Raw genomic sequence first — 18,634 nt, 5'->3', positions numbered from 1 at the left:
ATAGGCTGGTAAACTGGAGCCCCATCTGGTTCTAGACCAGCTGAGGTGTAATGGAGTTCTAGAAGGAATCCGGATCTGCAGGCAGGGATTCCCTAACCGCATCATCTTCCAGGAGTTCAGACAAAGGTGTGTTTCAGATGCCTCATTAAAGATTTGAGAAAATCTTCATACATCTTCAGATGGTGTATCACTAATATTATAATGTTTTATCTGTGATTTAAAATTGTTAAATCTGTTTTTCTATCAGATATGAGATCCTCACCCCTAATGCAATACCCAAAGGTTTTATGGATGGCAAGCAGGCTTGTGAGAGAATGGTGAGCTTTCTTAATCCTCAGATGACTGACAAATTTTAAACATTGATAATAATAATAATAAATGTTTCTTGAGCTGCAAATCAGCATATTCTGAAGGATCATGTGACACTGAAGACTGGAGTAATGGTGCTGAAAATTCAGCTTTGATCACTGGAATAGAAAACTTATTTTAAATTGTAGTAATATTTCAGAATGTTACTGTTTTTGCTGTATTTTGATCATATAAATGCAGCCTTGGTGAGCATAAGAGACTTTCAAAGACATTTAAAAACTTACCTAGCCAAACGTTTGAATGATAGTGTAATTATAGTTTCATATAATTCATAGTATCTATTTTCAGATAAATTGCAATGTATAATCATAATAAATAAATAAATAATAATTATCATAATGAATAAATAGTATATCCAAATGTTATTTTAAATAATCATTTCCAGATCACAGGTGATATATCAATAACGCATTTCCCCAAATAGCTTAATTATTATTTTAAATAATTTTTCAGAATTTAATTCAATAAATATTCCAAAATAAACAGCGTTATTTATTTAATTTAATTATGACTTTGGTCATCTATAGTTTCATAGAATTATTTTATGTCCAATATTGAAAAACTAGCATCTGAAATTTAGAATCTGCTAAATACTAATTCTCAACTAACATTGTCATCTGTAGATCCGAGCCTTGGAGTTAGACCCAAACCTCTACCGGATCGGTCAGAGTAAGATCTTCTTCCGCACTGGAGTTTTGGCACACCTGGAGGAAGAGAGAGACCTAAAAATAACCGATATCATCATCTACTTTCAGTCGGTCTGTCGAGGATACCTGGCTCGCAAGTAAGTCCAAATGCAAATGGGTGATCTAAATCTGGTCTTAAAGGGCCAGTGGTAAAACGCAGCTCTTACTGTTTATAGTGTAGAGATCACAATATATGAAAAATATCCTTATGAGACCTTGTCAGTGAACTGCTGCTGTTTTGTGGTTGTGTTCCTCAGAGCCTTTGCTAAAAAACAGCAGCAGCTAAGTGCTTTGAAAGTCCTCCAGAGAAACTGTGCCGCCTACCTGAAACTACGCCACTGGCAGTGGTGGAGACTCTTCACCAAGGTTGGTCTCTTTTTAAAAGAGACTGTTTACATAACTGTTGGAATGATTTGACTAGCTTTTGTGTACATTTCTGAGTAAAATCTGTCTATGTGGTTGCAAGAGAAATAGACTCTTTAACAACTGATTTGCAGTATGATTGTGAATAGTTTTCAATTGAGACATGCATTACAACTGTGTCTGCAGGTGAAACCTCTTCTTCAGGTGACCCGTCAGGAGGAAGAAATGCAGGCCAAAGATGAGGAGCTCATTAAAGTGAAGGAGAGGCAGGTGAAAGTGGAGAGTGAATTGGTCGAAATGGAGAGGAAACACACGCAGGTTAGCACAGACATTACAACTCACCTGCTCTCTCTGTTTGGACAAAATATCTGATTTAATGAGTCACATTCAAAGTCATTATAACATAGATGGTATATATGTACACCTGTGAGCACATGCTTGCTAAAATCGTTGTAACACATGTTCTGCATGTAATGGAATGTCCATGATCTTGAAACCAAGAAAAGATCTTGTGTGATGTTCGTTTCAGCTCTTGGAGGAGAAAAACATCTTGGCAGAGCAACTACAGGCAGAGACAGAATTGTTTGCTGAAGCTGAAGAGATGAGGGCTCGCCTGGTGGCTAAAAAACAAGAGCTGGAGGAGATTCTTCATGACCTGGAGTCCCGCGTGGAGGAGGAAGAGGAGAGGAACCAATCGTTGCAGAATGAGAAGAAGAAAATGCAGTCACACATAACGGTGACTACATAATTGGGAAAATATAATCTTGGGTCTTATAAACGAAAAATAGTAAATCTGTATCTAAAACTTCTGTAGTAAGTAGTAACCACTATTGCTGTCCATAAACCACAAGTGTGTGTATGTCTTATAGGACCTAGAAGAACAGCTTGATGAAGAAGAGGCTGCCCGACAGAAGCTTCAGTTGGAGAAGGTAACTGCTGAAGCCAAGATAAAGAAGATGGAGGAAGATATTCTGCTGTTGGAGGACCAGAACTCCAAATTTCTAAAGGTCAGTGTTGTTGTCAAACTTCCTGAAACAAAATGTAGCCCAGGGCACAATGGATGCGCAGACAAGAACTTTGAGAAAACTGAACTCTTTCTTCCTTCCCTTTCCCTCAGGAGAAAAAACTCCTGGAGGACCGTGTCAGTGAGATGACCTCCCAGCTGACTGAGGAAGAAGAGAAGGCCAAGAACCTTGGCAAAGTGAAAAACAAGCAAGAAATGATGATGGTGGACCTGGAAGGTGAGGACAGGGTTGAATATGGATCATTTTATTAAAGTAACAATGAGATTTACATGTTTGTGTTTGCGCATTTGACCATCAGAGCGTCTAAAGAAAGAAGAGAAGACAAGGCAAGAGCTTGAGAAAGCCAAAAGAAAGCTGGATGGCGAGACCACAGACCTACAAGACCAGATAGCGGAGCTGCAGGCCCAAATTGAGGAACTCAAGATCCAACTGGCCAAGAAAGAAGAGGAACTGCAGGCTATACTGACCAGGTGAAGATCAGCGAAGAGCACATAATAAGAAAGAGGAAAAGGAGTTATTTTTAATGAGCAAAATAAAATATAATAGTTGATCCAAAATAGTTTGGCTGTCATCTAGAATCTATGTCTAAACAATAACTTATGGTCGGCTAAATTTATGATGGAATCAGATAAATTGGTATATTAGTCATGGAATTTTTTTTAATTCTTGACCTTTGCGTTTGTTAACATTTGTGTAATCCTGAAATGATTTTGTAGTTCAAAAGTTTGGATTCTTTACGTCTCTTGTATTCCACTTGTATTCTTTCTTACCAAAAACTTTTGAACGGTAGAGTATGTTTTCCCAAAAAAAATAAGCAGCAAAATCTCTTTCAGCATTGATGATGGCAAATGTTTCCAAACACCCATTTAGTAATAAGTAAAATTTCACATGTCAAGAAATATACCAGTCAACAGAGGTTATTTACAAATAGTCTTAAAGATACGGTAGCAAAATTAGCTTAGATTTTAAACTCAGAATCAGAAAAAGTTTGTAAACAAAAGTGTATAACCCCTAAGCATGCATCGTTTTGCTAATGATCTCTGCTTATGTTGGTTGTTCCACAGAGGTGATGAGGAGGTCGCTCAGAAAAACAACGCCCTGAAGCAAGTACGGGAGCTGCAGGCCCAAATAGCTGAGCTGCAGGAGGATCTGGAGTCTGAGAAAGCAGCCAGAAACAAAGCTGAAAAACTCAAGAGAGATCTGAGTGAGGAACTGGAGGCTCTGAAGACTGAGCTGGAAGACACCCTCGACACCACCGCCGCCCAGCAGGAGCTGAGGTACAAGAGGATCTAAATCCAATCTACCACAAAAGGAAATTAACATCGGAGCTCTTATATTAAAACCCTAGAGTCGTGGTGCAGTGATTAGCATGCATGCTGCAGACTCATTGCAGGTTCAAGTTGCGTGTTGCGCAAATAGTGACTTCCCATTAATCTCGGAGCTAAATAAAACCATGATTCAGTTAATTGGTATCCCCAAATGTGTCTCACCTAATAATGTGTCTTTGCTCATAAAGGACCAAACGAGAGCAGGAGGTGGCAGAGCTGAAAAAGGCCATCGATGATGAGACGAAAAACCATGAGTCTCAGATCCAGGAGATGAGACAGAGGCACAGCACCGCTCTGGAGGAGATATCTGAGCAGCTGGAGCAGGCCAAGAGAGTAAGCCATAGAGATGAAGACTAAATGACTCATTACTGTATGGAGCCATTTCAGTTGTAATGTCTTGCCTGGAACGCTGCCAGACGGCTGCTGTCAAGAATGATGTGTTTGGAATTCATTTCCTCCTTCAGTGATTGAATGTGGTACAGTCTCCTGTTGATACAGGTCAGGCAAAAACCTGGCTCTCTCACACACTGTCTGTCTGTCTGTTAACATTAGGTTAAGTCGAATTTGGAGAAAAACAAACAGACTCTGGAGAGTGATAATAAGGAGCTGGTCAGTGATGTGAAGAGTTTGCAGCAGGCCAAGTCTGAATCGGAGCACAAGAGAAAGAAACTTGAGGCTCAGCTGCAGGAGTTTATGGCCCGCTTCAGTGAGGGAGAAAAGGTTAAAGGAGAACTTTCAGACCGCTCCCACAAACTACAGGTCAGTGCTGTTACACGGTGTCACATAAGCTACAAGTTAGTGCTGTTATACTTCCTGTCATAATTTCTGTTACACTCAGTTTCATAAACTACCGGTACACTCCCTCCCCCCTCACATGAACTACAGATCACAGTTGTTCCAGTTGATTTTACAGACTAATGGTTTGGAGTGATTATCATATTGTGAAGACTGCAATTTAATTAAGCAAAAGTACTGTTAAAACAAAATTATTGTTATGGTAGCAAATGAATATGTTTCCGTTAGTTAATGCATATTATTGTAAAGTGTTACCATTATTATTAAATATAAAAATATTATAATTATCTAGTCATATTTATATATAAGCTTTAAAAAAACTTTAAGAGCACATATCATTGAACAATTCTGGTCAGTTCTGTGTTTGTGGTTATATGTCCTTGTACACTGAAATGGATCAGAATCCAGGGTACATGTGAAATATCCCTCCAATGCTAAAATGTTTATGTTTGTCATTTGTTGCAGGCGGAGCTGGACAATGTTTCTTCTCTTTTGGAAGATGCTGAGAAGAAGGGAATAAAGCTGGCCAAAGACGCCACTAGCCTAGAGAGTCAGCTTCAGGACACTCAGGTAAAGTGTCTCTACAAACTGCTGAAGGATTTGATCTAGTAACGACCAACAATGTTGACCTGTAATTTTATTGTTGAAACCGCAATAAAATCTGCTCTGATTTAATAAAAACCGTTGTTTAATATTATGTATGTAGGAGCTGCTTCAAGAGGAGACGCGTCAGAAGCTAAACCTGAGCAGCCGTATCCGTCAGCTCGAGGAGGAGAAGAATAACCTTGTGGAGCAGCAGGAGGAGGAAGAGGAGGCACGAAGGAACCTGGAGAAACAATTGGCAACACTACAAGCCCAGGTACACACAATCACTCCATATTTTTTAATGAGGACACACGACATGTCAGTTCATATCAACATCCGGCGCATCAGTTGACACATTCATTAATGAGGTGTTAATCTGCAAATTTCATGTTTGCAAAGAAACTCACAAAGCCTGTCATGTTTGAGGACAAAAGTGTGTGATGTAAACATTTTATTTTTAGACTTCTGCTCGGAAAGGGTATCTTTACTAAAACCTTTACAAAGAAAAGCACTCCAATGTAATACTCCTTTTTTGCATAGCTGGTTGAGACAAAGAAGAAACTGGAGGATGATGTGGGAACTCTTGAGGGTCTGGAGGAGGTCAAGAGGAAGCTGCAGAAGGACATGGAGGGGACCAGTCAGAAGCTAGAGGAAAAGGCCATCGCTTTTGACAAACTGGAGAAAACCAAGAACAGACTGCAGCAGGAGCTTGATGACCTTATGGTGGACCTGGACCACCAGAGACAGATCGTCTCAAACCTAGAGAAGAAACAGAAGAAGTTTGACCAGGTATGAATTGGGTTTGCTTAAAGGTGTAGTTCACCTAAAATACAAATTCTTTTATCATTTACTCACCGTCATGTTGATCCAAACCCATAGAAGTCTTCCTAAAAGATACAGTCACTTTATATGATGAACCGATTTAATTTAAGTTTTTATTCACATATTAACAGATCAACGCACATACATAGAGCATATAAAATATGGTAAATGGAACAATGTCTTTATTAACTTTTTAAAGCATCAGTTTTGGTGGAATGAACTTTCAATTTAGGGAAAGAAATCTCCCAGGTTTCATTTTAAATATCTTAATTTGTGCTAGATGAATAAAAGATGAATGAAAGTCTTGTTTGCGCAACAACATGAGGGTGGGTGAGTAACTGATGAGTTTAATTTTAGGTGAACTATCCTTTTACGCTTTTTTAAAGGGGTCATATAATGGTACATGCACTTTTACAAGTTGATTATACGGAAATGTGTGTTGGCAGTGCCTGTACACAACCATCCTATAATGATAAAAATACATCCAGTGTTTTTTTTTTATCTCCTTATATATTTTCCCCTGTCTCAAATCGAGCCGTCTGATCGTGTGATGTTACACGGTGTACGCCCCTCCTAAGATTGTTGATTGACAGCAGCGTTTCAACACAGACCCGCCCTGAGCGAGCTGTCATCAGTCCGCCATTGTTGATACTCTGGAGCAGAATGGCGTCTAAGCGATTGTGGTGTTGTGTTGTTGGGTGTAAGAACGAACACAGCAGTCATTTTGATGTTCCTAAATCCGAACTGCTGAAGACCCAGTGGCTGCTGAGTTTTGTTTTAGAAGGGAATATTCCCCCGATCAACGTCAATGTTTGCGCGAATCATTTCTCAGCAGACTGCTTTATAAACGAGCGTCAGTATAAAGCAGGTTTTGCTAATAAGCTGCTCTTGAAAAAAGGATTGTGTTCCTGCTGCACCTCAGGAAGATGTGAGTGTAACGTTTTATTAACCTTTATATTAATCTTTGCAAATCGCTTGCACGCTTCACGATGAATGAGGCTAAAGTTTACAGGGTAAGTTACATTACGGCATGCTTTCTGTGTATGACGTTCTCAATATAATTCATAATCCCACGTTTATAATGAACAACGCGTTATGTTTGTTATTACAAACTGTGTACTCAGGTGATAAAGTTAACGTGGTAACACTACACTAAGCTTACTTTTGTACATGGTTTATAACGGTGTCTGTTACTGATTAAGAAGTAATGTAAAAAAAAAAATCTTATAACATAACATCAATCTGTCAATGAACTAACACATCAGTAAACACATAGCAACTACACTACTCTGTCGGTACAAAGATAGATCAAAGTGACATGACGTTAACCAACCATTCAGAAACGTCCTGTTCGAACTTCGATGGGTTCGTCATCTGTTCCTGGTCCGACTCCGGTTCAAAATGATAAGGTTGCTCAGATGTGTCCTCAGAGACTCCCGTTGCCATTATTTCTCGAAAATATACCCTCAAATGTTGTCAAGGCAACACTCCACGTGTGTTGTGGTGTTGTGTCGGGTCGAACCGAACGCCCCACAGAGCAGAGGGGGCGCGTGAGCAAAGCTCGTTATCATTTAAAGTCACATACACTGAAATGACTTGCTGAAAACTGAGCTGGTTTTGACCAGGTAAAATGAGTGTTTTCTTACAATACTAATGAGAATTTTTAATTAAAGTATATTACAAACTTTTCATTTAGACACTAAAGAATCATATTAACTTGTACAAAAATGTCATTCTATGACCCCTTTAATAGTTGTGTGATTTTTTTTTTTTTGATTTTTTTTTTTATAATGGTAATTGTGTATGATAGATGCTGGCGGAAGAGAAGAACATCTCTGCACGTTACGCTGAGGAGAGAGACCGTGCTGAGGCAGAGGCTAGAGAGAAGGATACCAAAGCTCTATCTATGGCCCGAGCCCTGGATGAAGCTCTGGAGGCTAAAGAGGAATTTGAGAGGCTCAACAAGCAGCTCAGAGCCGAGATGGAGGATTTGATGAGTTCCAAGGATGACGTAGGCAAGAATGTAAGTTACTGTATATTATTGGACTGTTTTATGAGGGTAATGAAGTTTGTACTATTTATTATGTGGTAATGGTTGAATTCATCATCCTCATGTTTAAAGATTCTTTGGTGTTTTGTAAACAGCAGATTTAGTCAGCTGTATTTGATTTGAGACCTCATAATGTGCTGACACCCTACAGCATGTGCTAACCAAGTGTGAGGCAGCAAGTTTCAGGTGTCATGTAATTTGCGTGCCATCACTGACAACAGAATACTTAGCAACAAAATCAGCCAGTCGGAACATATGCATGTTTAATATACAGCATGTGGAGCAATTAATTGTGATTTGCAATTTCCAGGTTTACTGTGGTTGTTTGTAGGGATGCACAATTTAGCCAAAATGCTGAATAATAATAAATAAATAAAAATAATAATATTTTTAATAAAAACAAAATGAAGAATACTACTATTGTAATATTTTACTGTAAAATAAAAAAACAAGTATTTATGAAAAATAATAATGTAACAATAATTTTCCATTATACTTGTAAAATTACAGTACGGATATTTTTGGCCGTCTTAATTTCTTGATTTTCAAATGTGAAACCATCAGTTTTATTTTGACGCATAACCACACAGAACCCTTAAAGTTTCTTAAGTGCTTCTCATTACAAGTATGGGAAGATGGGTGAGCGCATGTGGCGTTCCCAAATGCATGTTAAAGCGATCCAAACTAGTAGATGCAGAGAAGAAACTACTAGACTAGTAGAAGAAACAGAGCCGCTGCAAACAGCTGTGGATAATGAGTTGCTCACATGTAAGTACACAGTGCTGCGCTTCACTCTGAAACATGCAGCATGTATGTTTATTTCATTAAATCGCAGCCTTCGATATCACGATTTAGGTTTTATTTTGATTAATTGTGCAGTGCTAAGCAAACAATAAAATGCGTTGTGGTGGCTGTAGCCATGATGTCATGGAAATGCAAATGTTAAAAGTAATCAGAAAAATTTTACATTTCTAATTTAAAATGTAAAAAAAAGGGAAATCTTCCTCAGCAATCTCTATAAAATATTTTTTTAGAAATGTTGAGTGATCATGAATTAAAGACTTGAAGACATGAATTGATGTCATGCACACTCATTGTTTAAAATGGTGTGAATCCTGGATTTATCATTTGGCACTTGATTATGATGTGACCGGTTAGGACACTGTTACTGTGTATTTATTTACGTTCTGTAATCCGTAGGTCCATGAGCTGGAGAAGTCCAAACGCACGCTGGAGCAGCAGGTGGAGGAGATGCGCACTCAGCTAGAGGAGCTGGAGGACGAACTACAGGCCACAGAGGATGCCAAGCTGCGTCTGGAGGTCAACATGCAGGCCATGAAGGCCCAGTTTGACCGAGACCTGCAGGCCAGAGACGAGCAGAACGAGGAAAAGAAGAGAGCACTGGTCAAACAGGTGAGTGGAAGTCATTTGAGGATGAAGATTATCCATTTATTTAAGATTAAAGGAGATATATTGACTGATCCCAGTTTCCATTAATTTAACTGGAACCAAGATATTCTGTTGGATAACAGCTGATTCATCCATACTTGCAAAAACTGTGATGCAGCAGCTGTTATTGGTTGCCTGTGCATAGCTTGTTTGCTATTTTAGGGGCAGAGAAATGAAGGGATGTTTCGATTTCCAATATCAACAGTGTTTCTCAGAAATTGCTTATTGCACCTTTAATTTATAGATTTGTGCATTTTTCTTTGTTTTTTAAATGGGTCTCATTTCTTAAATAATATTTGGGATAATATTTTATAAAAAAAATTCATTCAGAGTTAATTTTTAATTATTAACCATTTTATATGGATCATGTGCATGATTAAATGGTCTTGTGGCAGCATTGTTCAGTAAAGGGTTAATACCTTTAGGTAAGACAGCAACACGTTTTTGTATGAGACAAACCTATCTTGCGCAGCGTTTTGATTCATGAGCCCTGTACCTTCAGGTGCGTGAGATGGAGGCGGAGCTTGAAGATGAAAGGAAGCAGAGGGCTCTTGCCGTAGCTGCCAAGAAGAAACTGGAGATGGACCTCAAAGATGTGGAATCTCAGATCGAGGCTGCAAACAAGGCCCGTGATGAAGCCATTAAACAGCTACGCAAACTCCAGGTAGAATCTTACCGACAATGCTGCTGTTCATGCTCAGAAATATGATGACACGCTAATGATAATCCAAGAAATTACACATTTATTCTGTTTATCTTCAAAAGCTCCTAGCAACTAAAGCGCCACTGACTACTAGGGCTGGGTATTGATGCAGATGTCCCGATTCATTTCTATTCTGATTCGCATCTCAGTTCAATTAAATTCTTGATTTAATTCAATGAATAGTTTTCATTGCCCCCACCACAAAAAAAGAATAAATAAATTAAATAGTTATTGTTTTTGCTGTTTTTGACCCATGTAGCCTTGTCTTGCATTTGCAATAAGGTTTTTTAAATACAATTTTACAATTCTCGATTCCAATTGTTAACACAGTTAAAGCTATAAGTATCTAACTTGCATACATTTCAAACATTATTAAAGACAAGTAAATACTCAATAATAAAATAAGAACAAAAAAATCAAACTACAAACAATAGCACAAATAAATGAATACAATGGAATAAAGATACAAATGAAATAAGTGTTTTTCGGGTTTGTCAGGTAGGTCTAACAGTAGTTATCAGGAACTGAATAATCAAATTTAAAACAACACTGCATAGTCTATATAAATAAAATCTAGATTAATCCTTATTAGTTACAAAAGTCTTTGTCAAGAGCAGTGAGTAATTTTTTTCTTTGCCTTTTCTTGTTTGATTAACATGAATGACAGTGACAACAGCCTAATAGTCCTGCTGCTGTCTTTCTCTGCTGCATGCGTTTACTTAAAGGAACTGTATGTAAGAAATGTATTTCAATTAATCATAAAATCGTCCTGATATGTCACTAGACATTAAGAAATCATGTTAATTTCAAAAACTTATATCACTGACAACAGTAGTCCGGCCAGGATATTGTCATTTAAAAGTGAAGTTGATGTTGACATGTTGTGTTTTGGCCTGAAGCGCCACCCTCCACCTATCTACCAATCACAAAGTCGGTAGTGTTTCGGCATCCGGGTTGCCAGCTCTGCTCTAGTTACCACAGCTGCAGCTACAAACGTTTTGGATACAAAATAGAACTTTACGAAACCTAAAAGACCTCGTTATGAATCAGAAAAACGTCATGACAATGAAAAAAAAAAATTTGCTGTGTAGGACTCGTCACTTGCCTTTGGAAGCTCCTTGTAGCAGCCTACGTTCCTGCTGGATCCTGCAGCCTATCTGGCAACCTTGAGTCGGGGGGAGGGGGAGAGGGGATACACCGCTCTACAGTAATTTGAAATTGATTGCAGTACCAGTTTTGGCCATAGTCTTACATACATTTCCTTTAAGCCTTAACCAACTAAGTTTACTAGGATACTTGCCAAGATGGGCATTTTGACATAGTTTTGTATGAATTTATCCATTCAAGCACAAGAAGACGTGAAAGAAAACTCAAGCTGTCTGTGCGCATGCTTCGGATGTGTGCGCACAAAACTTCTCGCACAGCGCACAAGTACTGAACTGAGTTTGAATGTATAAAAACATGCAAATGATAATGTTTCATGACCGAGCACTGGCCCGATCTGACACTGACAGTTGCTTCAACTGTCCGGGAACGTCTTTCATGTTGAAAGGCGCATCTGCATCACCCATGTTAAGATTCACGTTAAGCAGATAATATTTTCAATGTTCATGGAAATGTATATATGGAGAAAAAAAAATCAATTCATTGCTTTTGAGTATCGATATTGAATCGACCACTTTTTAAAAAACAAATAATTGAAAAATATATATTTTTGCCCAGCCCTACTGACTGTATTACTGTGACTTATAATATTAAGTCACAAGAATTAGTGCAGAGATACAACAAAATGTGAGAAGCACAGACGGCAACATCTCTTCAAAACAGGCCCAGACGAAGGATTATCAGAGAGAGCTTGAGGAGGCGCGCACATCTCGTGATGAGATCTTCGCTCAGTCTAAGGAGAATGAGAAGAAACTCAAGAGTCTCGAGGCTGAGATTCTGCAGCTGCAAGAGGTGAGTCGACACTGCACAGCCTGAAATACATTGGAAAAATCCTTTCTGAAGCTTGTTTTTCCACACACTGTTATAAATGAGATTAGTTACACTGGCAAGTTTTTATGATTTGGTGGTGATTTGTGTTTTTAGGACCTGGCATCTTCAGAGCGAGGCAGACGTCACGCAGAACAGGAAAGAGATGAGCTGGCAGATGAGATCTCTAACAGCGCCTCTGGAAAGTGAGTCATTGTGCTGCAAAGTTTCTTAAAGTTAGAGTGAACCGGAAGTTGCCGCTGACTTCAGTGTTGTGATGTATTTCTGACTGAAGCGGAATAGGAATGCCCTTCCAAGGGGGAACTGATGAAGGATTTATGAGGATTATAAAGAAAAACTTTTTTTTCCTGTGGATTAACGGATAAATTGTTCACCATAAGACTAGTAATGTTTGTGCAAAGTTAATTTTGATTTAATGTAATTCTGGATGCACTCGGTAAAAAAACGTACATCAGAATAGGGAAGAAAAGATGATCAGAAGAATTTCTATTTCATGCTGGCTTTAATATATTCTACTATAAATTAATTTGCTCTTCTGTTCATAGTTTTTTTCACAAACAAGTTTGATCATTTATTCACGTTTGTTTTCCTTCAGGGCAGCCCTCCTGGATGAGAAGAGGAGGCTGGAGGCTCGTATCGCCCAGCTGGAAGAAGAGCTTGAGGAGGAACAAAGCAACATGGAGCTCCTCAACGATCGCTTCCGCAAGACCACTATGCAGGTGCAGTGTTGAGGAAGCTACTGTAATTATAGCAAACTGTTTTCAATGCAGTTAAACTTGGCCTGTTCTCAAAGCTCTATGTGCTTGGGAGCTTTGTAAGATGCGTAATCTAATGTGTTAGTTACATTTTACATCTCTAGTAACAGCTGTTATGTCTGAATTTTCAGGTGGATACCTTGAACACAGAGCTGGCAGGAGAGCGCAGTGCCGCCCAGAAGAGCGAGAACGCCCGTCAGCAGCTGGAGCGGCAAAACAAAGATTTGAAGGCCAAACTGCAAGAACTGGAGGGATCCATCAAATCAAAGTTCAAGGCCTCTATCGCCGCCCTGGAGGCCAAGATTATTCAGCTAGAGGAGCAACTTGAACAGGAAGCGAAGTAAGCAACAATGAAATAAACATTTAACTTCACATTCTGTATCTGCCAAAACACAAATAAGTGCCAATGGTGTTTGTTAATGATGTATGATCTATGCGCTTCACAGGGAGAGGGCAGCAGCAAATAAGATTGTGCGTCGCACAGAGAAGAAACTGAAAGAGGTGTTCATGCAAGTGGAGGATGAGCGTCGCCATGCTGACCAGTACAAAGAGCAGGTGAATGAAACCAGAAATACTATTCTTCATTCTCAAATTGTACTGGGTCCTAAGCTGCTTGTTGAAATATCGTCTTGCACAAAGTGAGGCCTTGGAGCTGAATTTTTTTGTGTGCAGAGTATCCCACTTTGCTCTCAGAGCTGTATTCAATTTCATATTTACAACCCTGATTATCATGGACAATAAATCGTGGTTAGGGCTGGGGGATATTGCCAAAAAAATTATCACAATAAAAAAATTTCATAACAGTCGATATCGATATTTATCACCATAAATGTCAAATCTTTAAAGTTTTGTCTCTTTGAAATGCACATTCGACAGTAGCTTGAGTTGAGTGGCTGTAGCTTGAGTTGGGATTCATCAACAAAAACGGTAAAATCTGTAAAAATTGTAACAACCTCATTTTTATAGGGTAAATTTGGTCTTCCAAATTATTTGGATCATGTTAACCACAGGTAAAACCATGCATTGCATCTCACTACCATGGTAAAAAAGTAACTATATTGGTATTTGTTCTGAAAAACAGTAGCCTAAAGAAATGTATTAAAGGGTCCTTTCAGTGATTTAGCATTAGGCTTTGTATCAGTAGAAACCTGGTAGTATATTCAAATTATGGTACTGTCCCCCCTCATATCCCCCTGAGACGAGAGAATTATGCCTTTTATTTCTGGAAAAAATCCTCCGATTACGCAAATATCGTCATTTTGCGTCATCGGAGGGTTTTTTGGCCAGAGGCTAAATACTACAGCCAATAGATGGAGCTGTTCCGTGTGTTATCAACCCGCCCATAGGGGAGAGATCTCACTCACAGAATGTAAGACACAGACGGCCACACGGACAATCATAACGGTGTGCGGTGCAGAGTAAAGTGAGTGTTTCAACTTTTCAATGAATTCCTGTGATAGTTTAGCTTCCATATGCGATCTGAAAACGTGCCAGACTGGCGCTTAACGTCAGTTCTGCTCTGCTCGAATGAAATCTGACACTGCTGCGTCTGTGCCGTGACCTTCGTTCGTCTCACTCACACTTTGTAGTGTTTATTCTCTAACTGAACGAAATGATTGTATTACTATGAAGATCAAAACGACGGTGTACGGAGTGGCCTCGTAGGGCAGCGAAGCAAGTGCATTCTGGGAGTTGTTGTCTTTCATCCACATGAGACAAAAATACATTTTCTGTCTTTTCTCAGTCTAGAAAGCACCAAATTCAAAAATAATTTCACATTTCTACTGCATAAATGACCCAGTTTAAATACAAAGCTTAATGCTAAATCACTGAAGCAACCCTTTAATACAAATGCACAAAATATATTATAATTATACTATTACTATTAAATACTAATACTACTTTAAGACTAATAATTATGCACACATAATGTGAATATCCCACAATCCCACGGTTTCAGTGCTACTAGTGTAAATCATGGTAAATGTTGGTGTCTTGTGTATTGAAAAGCCTTCTCACTGGCGCCAAAATCAGGAGAAAACAGAGCCAGTGTTGTTGGGAATTTCAGCGCTGTTTCATCTGGCTTTAACTAGTATAAATCACGAGGAATTTGATTTGTGGTTTGTATGGGAGAACTTGAACGCTTCTCAGTGTGGTGGGTTTTGAACCGAGCTGATAAATGTTCTGTGTGGTTCAAACAAGCTGCTCTGTTTCATTACATGTTTGGGGCATTTGCCGTTTAATGTTTCATCGCTTATCAGTTTGGTATTGGCACCAGTGCGGCGGTCTGCTACATGTGCAGCATTATTTGCATAGTGAATACAATTATAACAAAAGTTTGATAAGTGATCAATATTATGTTTATCGAGGAAAATGATATTGCAATAATTATCGTTGTTGTATCGCTCCGTCCTAATTGTGGTTAATAGTTGATCTCTCATCTCATCATTTACAGCAATAAAATGAACTCCTGAAATCAAAGACTCAAAACTTCTGTTTGCCTTTAGATGGAAAAGGCAAACTCCCGCATGAAGCAGCTGAAGCGGCAGCTGGAGGAGGCTGAGGAAGAGGCGACTCGCGCTAACGCTTCCCGCAGGAAGCTGCAGAGAGAGCTGGACGATGCCACCGAAGCCAGTGAGGGTCTGAGCCGGGAAGTCAACACGCTCAAAAACCGCCTCAGGTATAGGCCCGTGACAATACAGTCAGATATCGATACATTGTAATACTTTAGATCAGCACTTCTCAAAGTCCGGAGTCTGGTACACAGAAATGAAAGCAAAGGCGAGACATTTTAAAGTTTTCCTGTGTGACATTGTTGTCCTGACATCCAGCAAGCTTATGACGCAATCGGGTGGGCGACACATCCTCCTCACCCATCTAAAACGCTCACTGAGATGAAGTCAGTTTCCAAGAAAAGAAAAGTTGACCAAGAAAAAAGTTGACCGTCTTTGAATTTTCAAAGATTATTGGACGGAGAAGTATGCGTTCATTTCGCCCCAATCCAGCACAAAGCCGTTCTGTTTGATTTGTCACGAGACGAGTGGAAATGTCAAACGCCACTATGAAACAAAACAGAGACATTTTAAACAGGCAAATAATTAAAGTGTCAGCATTTTCGCTCTTTTGCACTTGTTATTAATGTATTTTGAATGCAAAAGGCACTTTATTTTTTTCAAAAACTTAGTGTTGATTTGTTATGCATGTTTATTAAACAAGTTTTGTAATAATTAATTGTTCCGGACCTTTGACATTGATGAAAATTTAGATTTTGGACCTTTGAATGTAGACTTTGAGAACCCCTGCTTTAGATGTAATGTTAAAATGTATGTTTGTGCTTTCATATCATGTCCTACAGTTTAATGAAGCAGGAAATGGCCTGACTGTCAGTGTGGTCATAACAGTGCTGATATTCACTGCTGTTTCAGACACCAAATGGATCCAAAAAAGCTGGATCAACCATAAAAACGGTCAAAGTCTTGTCAGCAGTGAAACACTACAGTCCCATAGCAGCACTTTTGGAACGGCAATCTAATTGGTGGACCACAACTGATTGTTGTATAAATTATACATTCATTGGTTGGGTCAGTTTTGTTAATGTTAACAAAAACTAAAGCTATTAAAAATAATTTTCAGAAACTAAAAAATCAAGCTGAAATTAAATAAAATATAAATATTATGAAACAATTACTTAAAAGAAATGTTGCCTTAACGAAAAAAATAAGTTGAAGTACTAATATGACTAAAACTGAAGAAAAAAAAATTTAAGCCACAATGTAATTTTTCGCCACTAGGCATAGCTTGATGATGCCTGGATTTCACAGAGCTTTTATTGTGCCGCAGACGAGCGATTCCGCTTCTTCCGCTCATGTGTATGTGGGATAACACCGCACCGTTTTATCATATTAAATATATTTGAGTGTGTTGAATTTCTGTTATAATGCTACTCTGTGCGTTTGCTTCGCGGCAAATATGAGACACTTGTTGCACACTGCAGTAAGAGATCGATATTAGGCATGGTAAAACATGGTCAAGAAATAAATCAATTAAGAAAACAAGATTTAAACAATAAGATGTGTTGAGCTATATTCATTGACAGAAAACTGTCTAATAAAACACATAATATATTAAAGCGTCTCTGGTGTTTCCATGGTTTCTACAAAATAAAAAATCGAGGGTAATGTGGGTCTAAAAAAAAACGAATAAAAGACACAAAAGCACATAACAAAATTACTGAAACTGAAATATAAAAAAAATTATAAAAATAGAAATAATAAAAATAATAAAAAAAATGAAGAAGAGAAAACCCCACAACAAAACTAAATTTTGGGGGGAAAATGTAATCATTTTTCAGTAAGTTCTAATAAAAAATGCCAAAATGACTAAAACGACAATAAATTAACGCTAAATAGAAATATAACTATGACAAAAGCATATAACACCATTACTGAAATTGAAAATATGAATAAATCCTCTCTGTAAATAAAGAACACTAAAGTAAAGTAAGGGTTGTGATCCCTAATGTGTTTTCGGCTCTCTCCTGCAGACGAGGAGGTCCTGTTAGCTTCTCATCGAGCCGTTCTGGGCGCAGGCAGCTGCAGATGGAGGGAGAATTCTCTGATGATGACGCAGACAGCAAGGCCAGCGACCTGAACGAGAACCAGCCGACTCAAGCGGAGTAGAGCCCAGCGCCCTCCTGTGGTCATCCAGCCCCACTGCTTCCTCCTCTCCAAAATGACACCTTGCAGCACCATATTTCTTCTCATTTAGCTATGTGGGGTGAGCGGTACAGAAAGAGGACCAGTGAGCGTTGTGGACACACACACACACACACACTAACACTTACACACACACACACACACACACACACACACACACACACACACACACACACACACACACACACACACACACACACACACACACACACACACACACACACACTCAGACATAAGCTACCCTCAGCCCTACATTTCTATCCCCTCCCTACCAAGGGAGCGTCAACTCTGCCTTGTTCTAAATACAAGATGCTTCAAGACAGCGACCACACACCAATTAGTGCGACTGTAGCCTACAAAATACTGCGCTCACAACAGAAAGTGCATTTCAAACATCAGAGTTTGCTTTGTGTACATGAATATGCTCATTCATAAGAGCATTAGTTTAATGACCATCAGCATCAGCTAGCTAAGCAAATGTGACCGATTGGATCATAGTTGTACAGTACAGATAAACACGTTCTGCCGGCTCTGGGTCGATTTGAGATGCATGTGCTGCTCGTTCGCTACAAGCCAACATTTAAAGAAAATAAAGTCCTGTGGCACTGGACCGGATCTGAAACGGTCCAGAAAAGAAAAAAAAACTGTGAAAAAGCTGCTCACTTCAGCATCTCATTACCATTTAAACGCATTAAATAGTTCAAACACGAGCGGTACTGCTGGACACCACGTTAGTGACGTGTTTGATCTTCTTTGGGAGATTCGGCTGACAAAGGTGTTTCGTGTTTTAAGAATTTGGATGTAACTGCGAATCGCTTTTAACTGCACATCATAAGAAAAGCCATATAAGGCCTCTTCAACTGGAAAGGAAGTAGGACGTATTCTGGATGCAAATGCATGCCAAGATGAAGCATTACACGCCTTTACATATGTACTCACTTTATGGTTAGTTTTCCCCCTATGTGTGACCGAATGATGGTACTTCTCGAATCCAGCT

The 18,634-nt window shown here is 39.0% G+C and overlaps 1 protein-coding gene across 1 annotated transcript in view; it reads left to right on the top strand.

The window, feature by feature from the left end:
* Positions 1-17,873, top strand: part of myh10 (myosin, heavy chain 10, non-muscle) — a 75,997-nt gene extending 58,124 nt beyond the window's left edge. The window contains exons 18-42 of the mRNA XM_079841052.1: positions 5-126; positions 248-317; positions 993-1,153; positions 1,313-1,421; positions 1,605-1,736; positions 1,948-2,154; positions 2,288-2,425; positions 2,536-2,659; positions 2,742-2,913; positions 3,508-3,720; positions 3,960-4,104; positions 4,324-4,530; positions 5,032-5,136; positions 5,273-5,425; positions 5,692-5,940; positions 7,784-7,996; positions 9,224-9,436; positions 9,975-10,136; positions 12,003-12,131; positions 12,264-12,352; positions 12,763-12,886; positions 13,054-13,262; positions 13,369-13,477; positions 15,430-15,602; positions 17,466-17,873. Of these exons, the coding sequence (XP_079697178.1) occupies positions 5-126; positions 248-317; positions 993-1,153; positions 1,313-1,421; positions 1,605-1,736; positions 1,948-2,154; positions 2,288-2,425; positions 2,536-2,659; positions 2,742-2,913; positions 3,508-3,720; positions 3,960-4,104; positions 4,324-4,530; positions 5,032-5,136; positions 5,273-5,425; positions 5,692-5,940; positions 7,784-7,996; positions 9,224-9,436; positions 9,975-10,136; positions 12,003-12,131; positions 12,264-12,352; positions 12,763-12,886; positions 13,054-13,262; positions 13,369-13,477; positions 15,430-15,602; positions 17,466-17,601 (3,864 nt within the window). The 3' untranslated portion in view covers positions 17,602-17,873. The remainder of the gene's footprint in view (positions 1-4; positions 127-247; positions 318-992; positions 1,154-1,312; positions 1,422-1,604; positions 1,737-1,947; positions 2,155-2,287; positions 2,426-2,535; positions 2,660-2,741; positions 2,914-3,507; positions 3,721-3,959; positions 4,105-4,323; positions 4,531-5,031; positions 5,137-5,272; positions 5,426-5,691; positions 5,941-7,783; positions 7,997-9,223; positions 9,437-9,974; positions 10,137-12,002; positions 12,132-12,263; positions 12,353-12,762; positions 12,887-13,053; positions 13,263-13,368; positions 13,478-15,429; positions 15,603-17,465) is intronic.
* The last annotated feature ends 761 nt before the right edge of the window (positions 17,874-18,634 follow it).

Source organism: Gobio gobio (assembly GCF_949357685.1).
Source record: "Gobio gobio genome assembly, chromosome: 17".
NCBI lineage: Eukaryota > Metazoa > Chordata > Actinopteri > Cypriniformes > Gobionidae > Gobio > Gobio gobio.
Note: the sequence above shows the minus strand (reverse complement) of the source record. Positions and strands in the feature narration are given on the sequence as shown.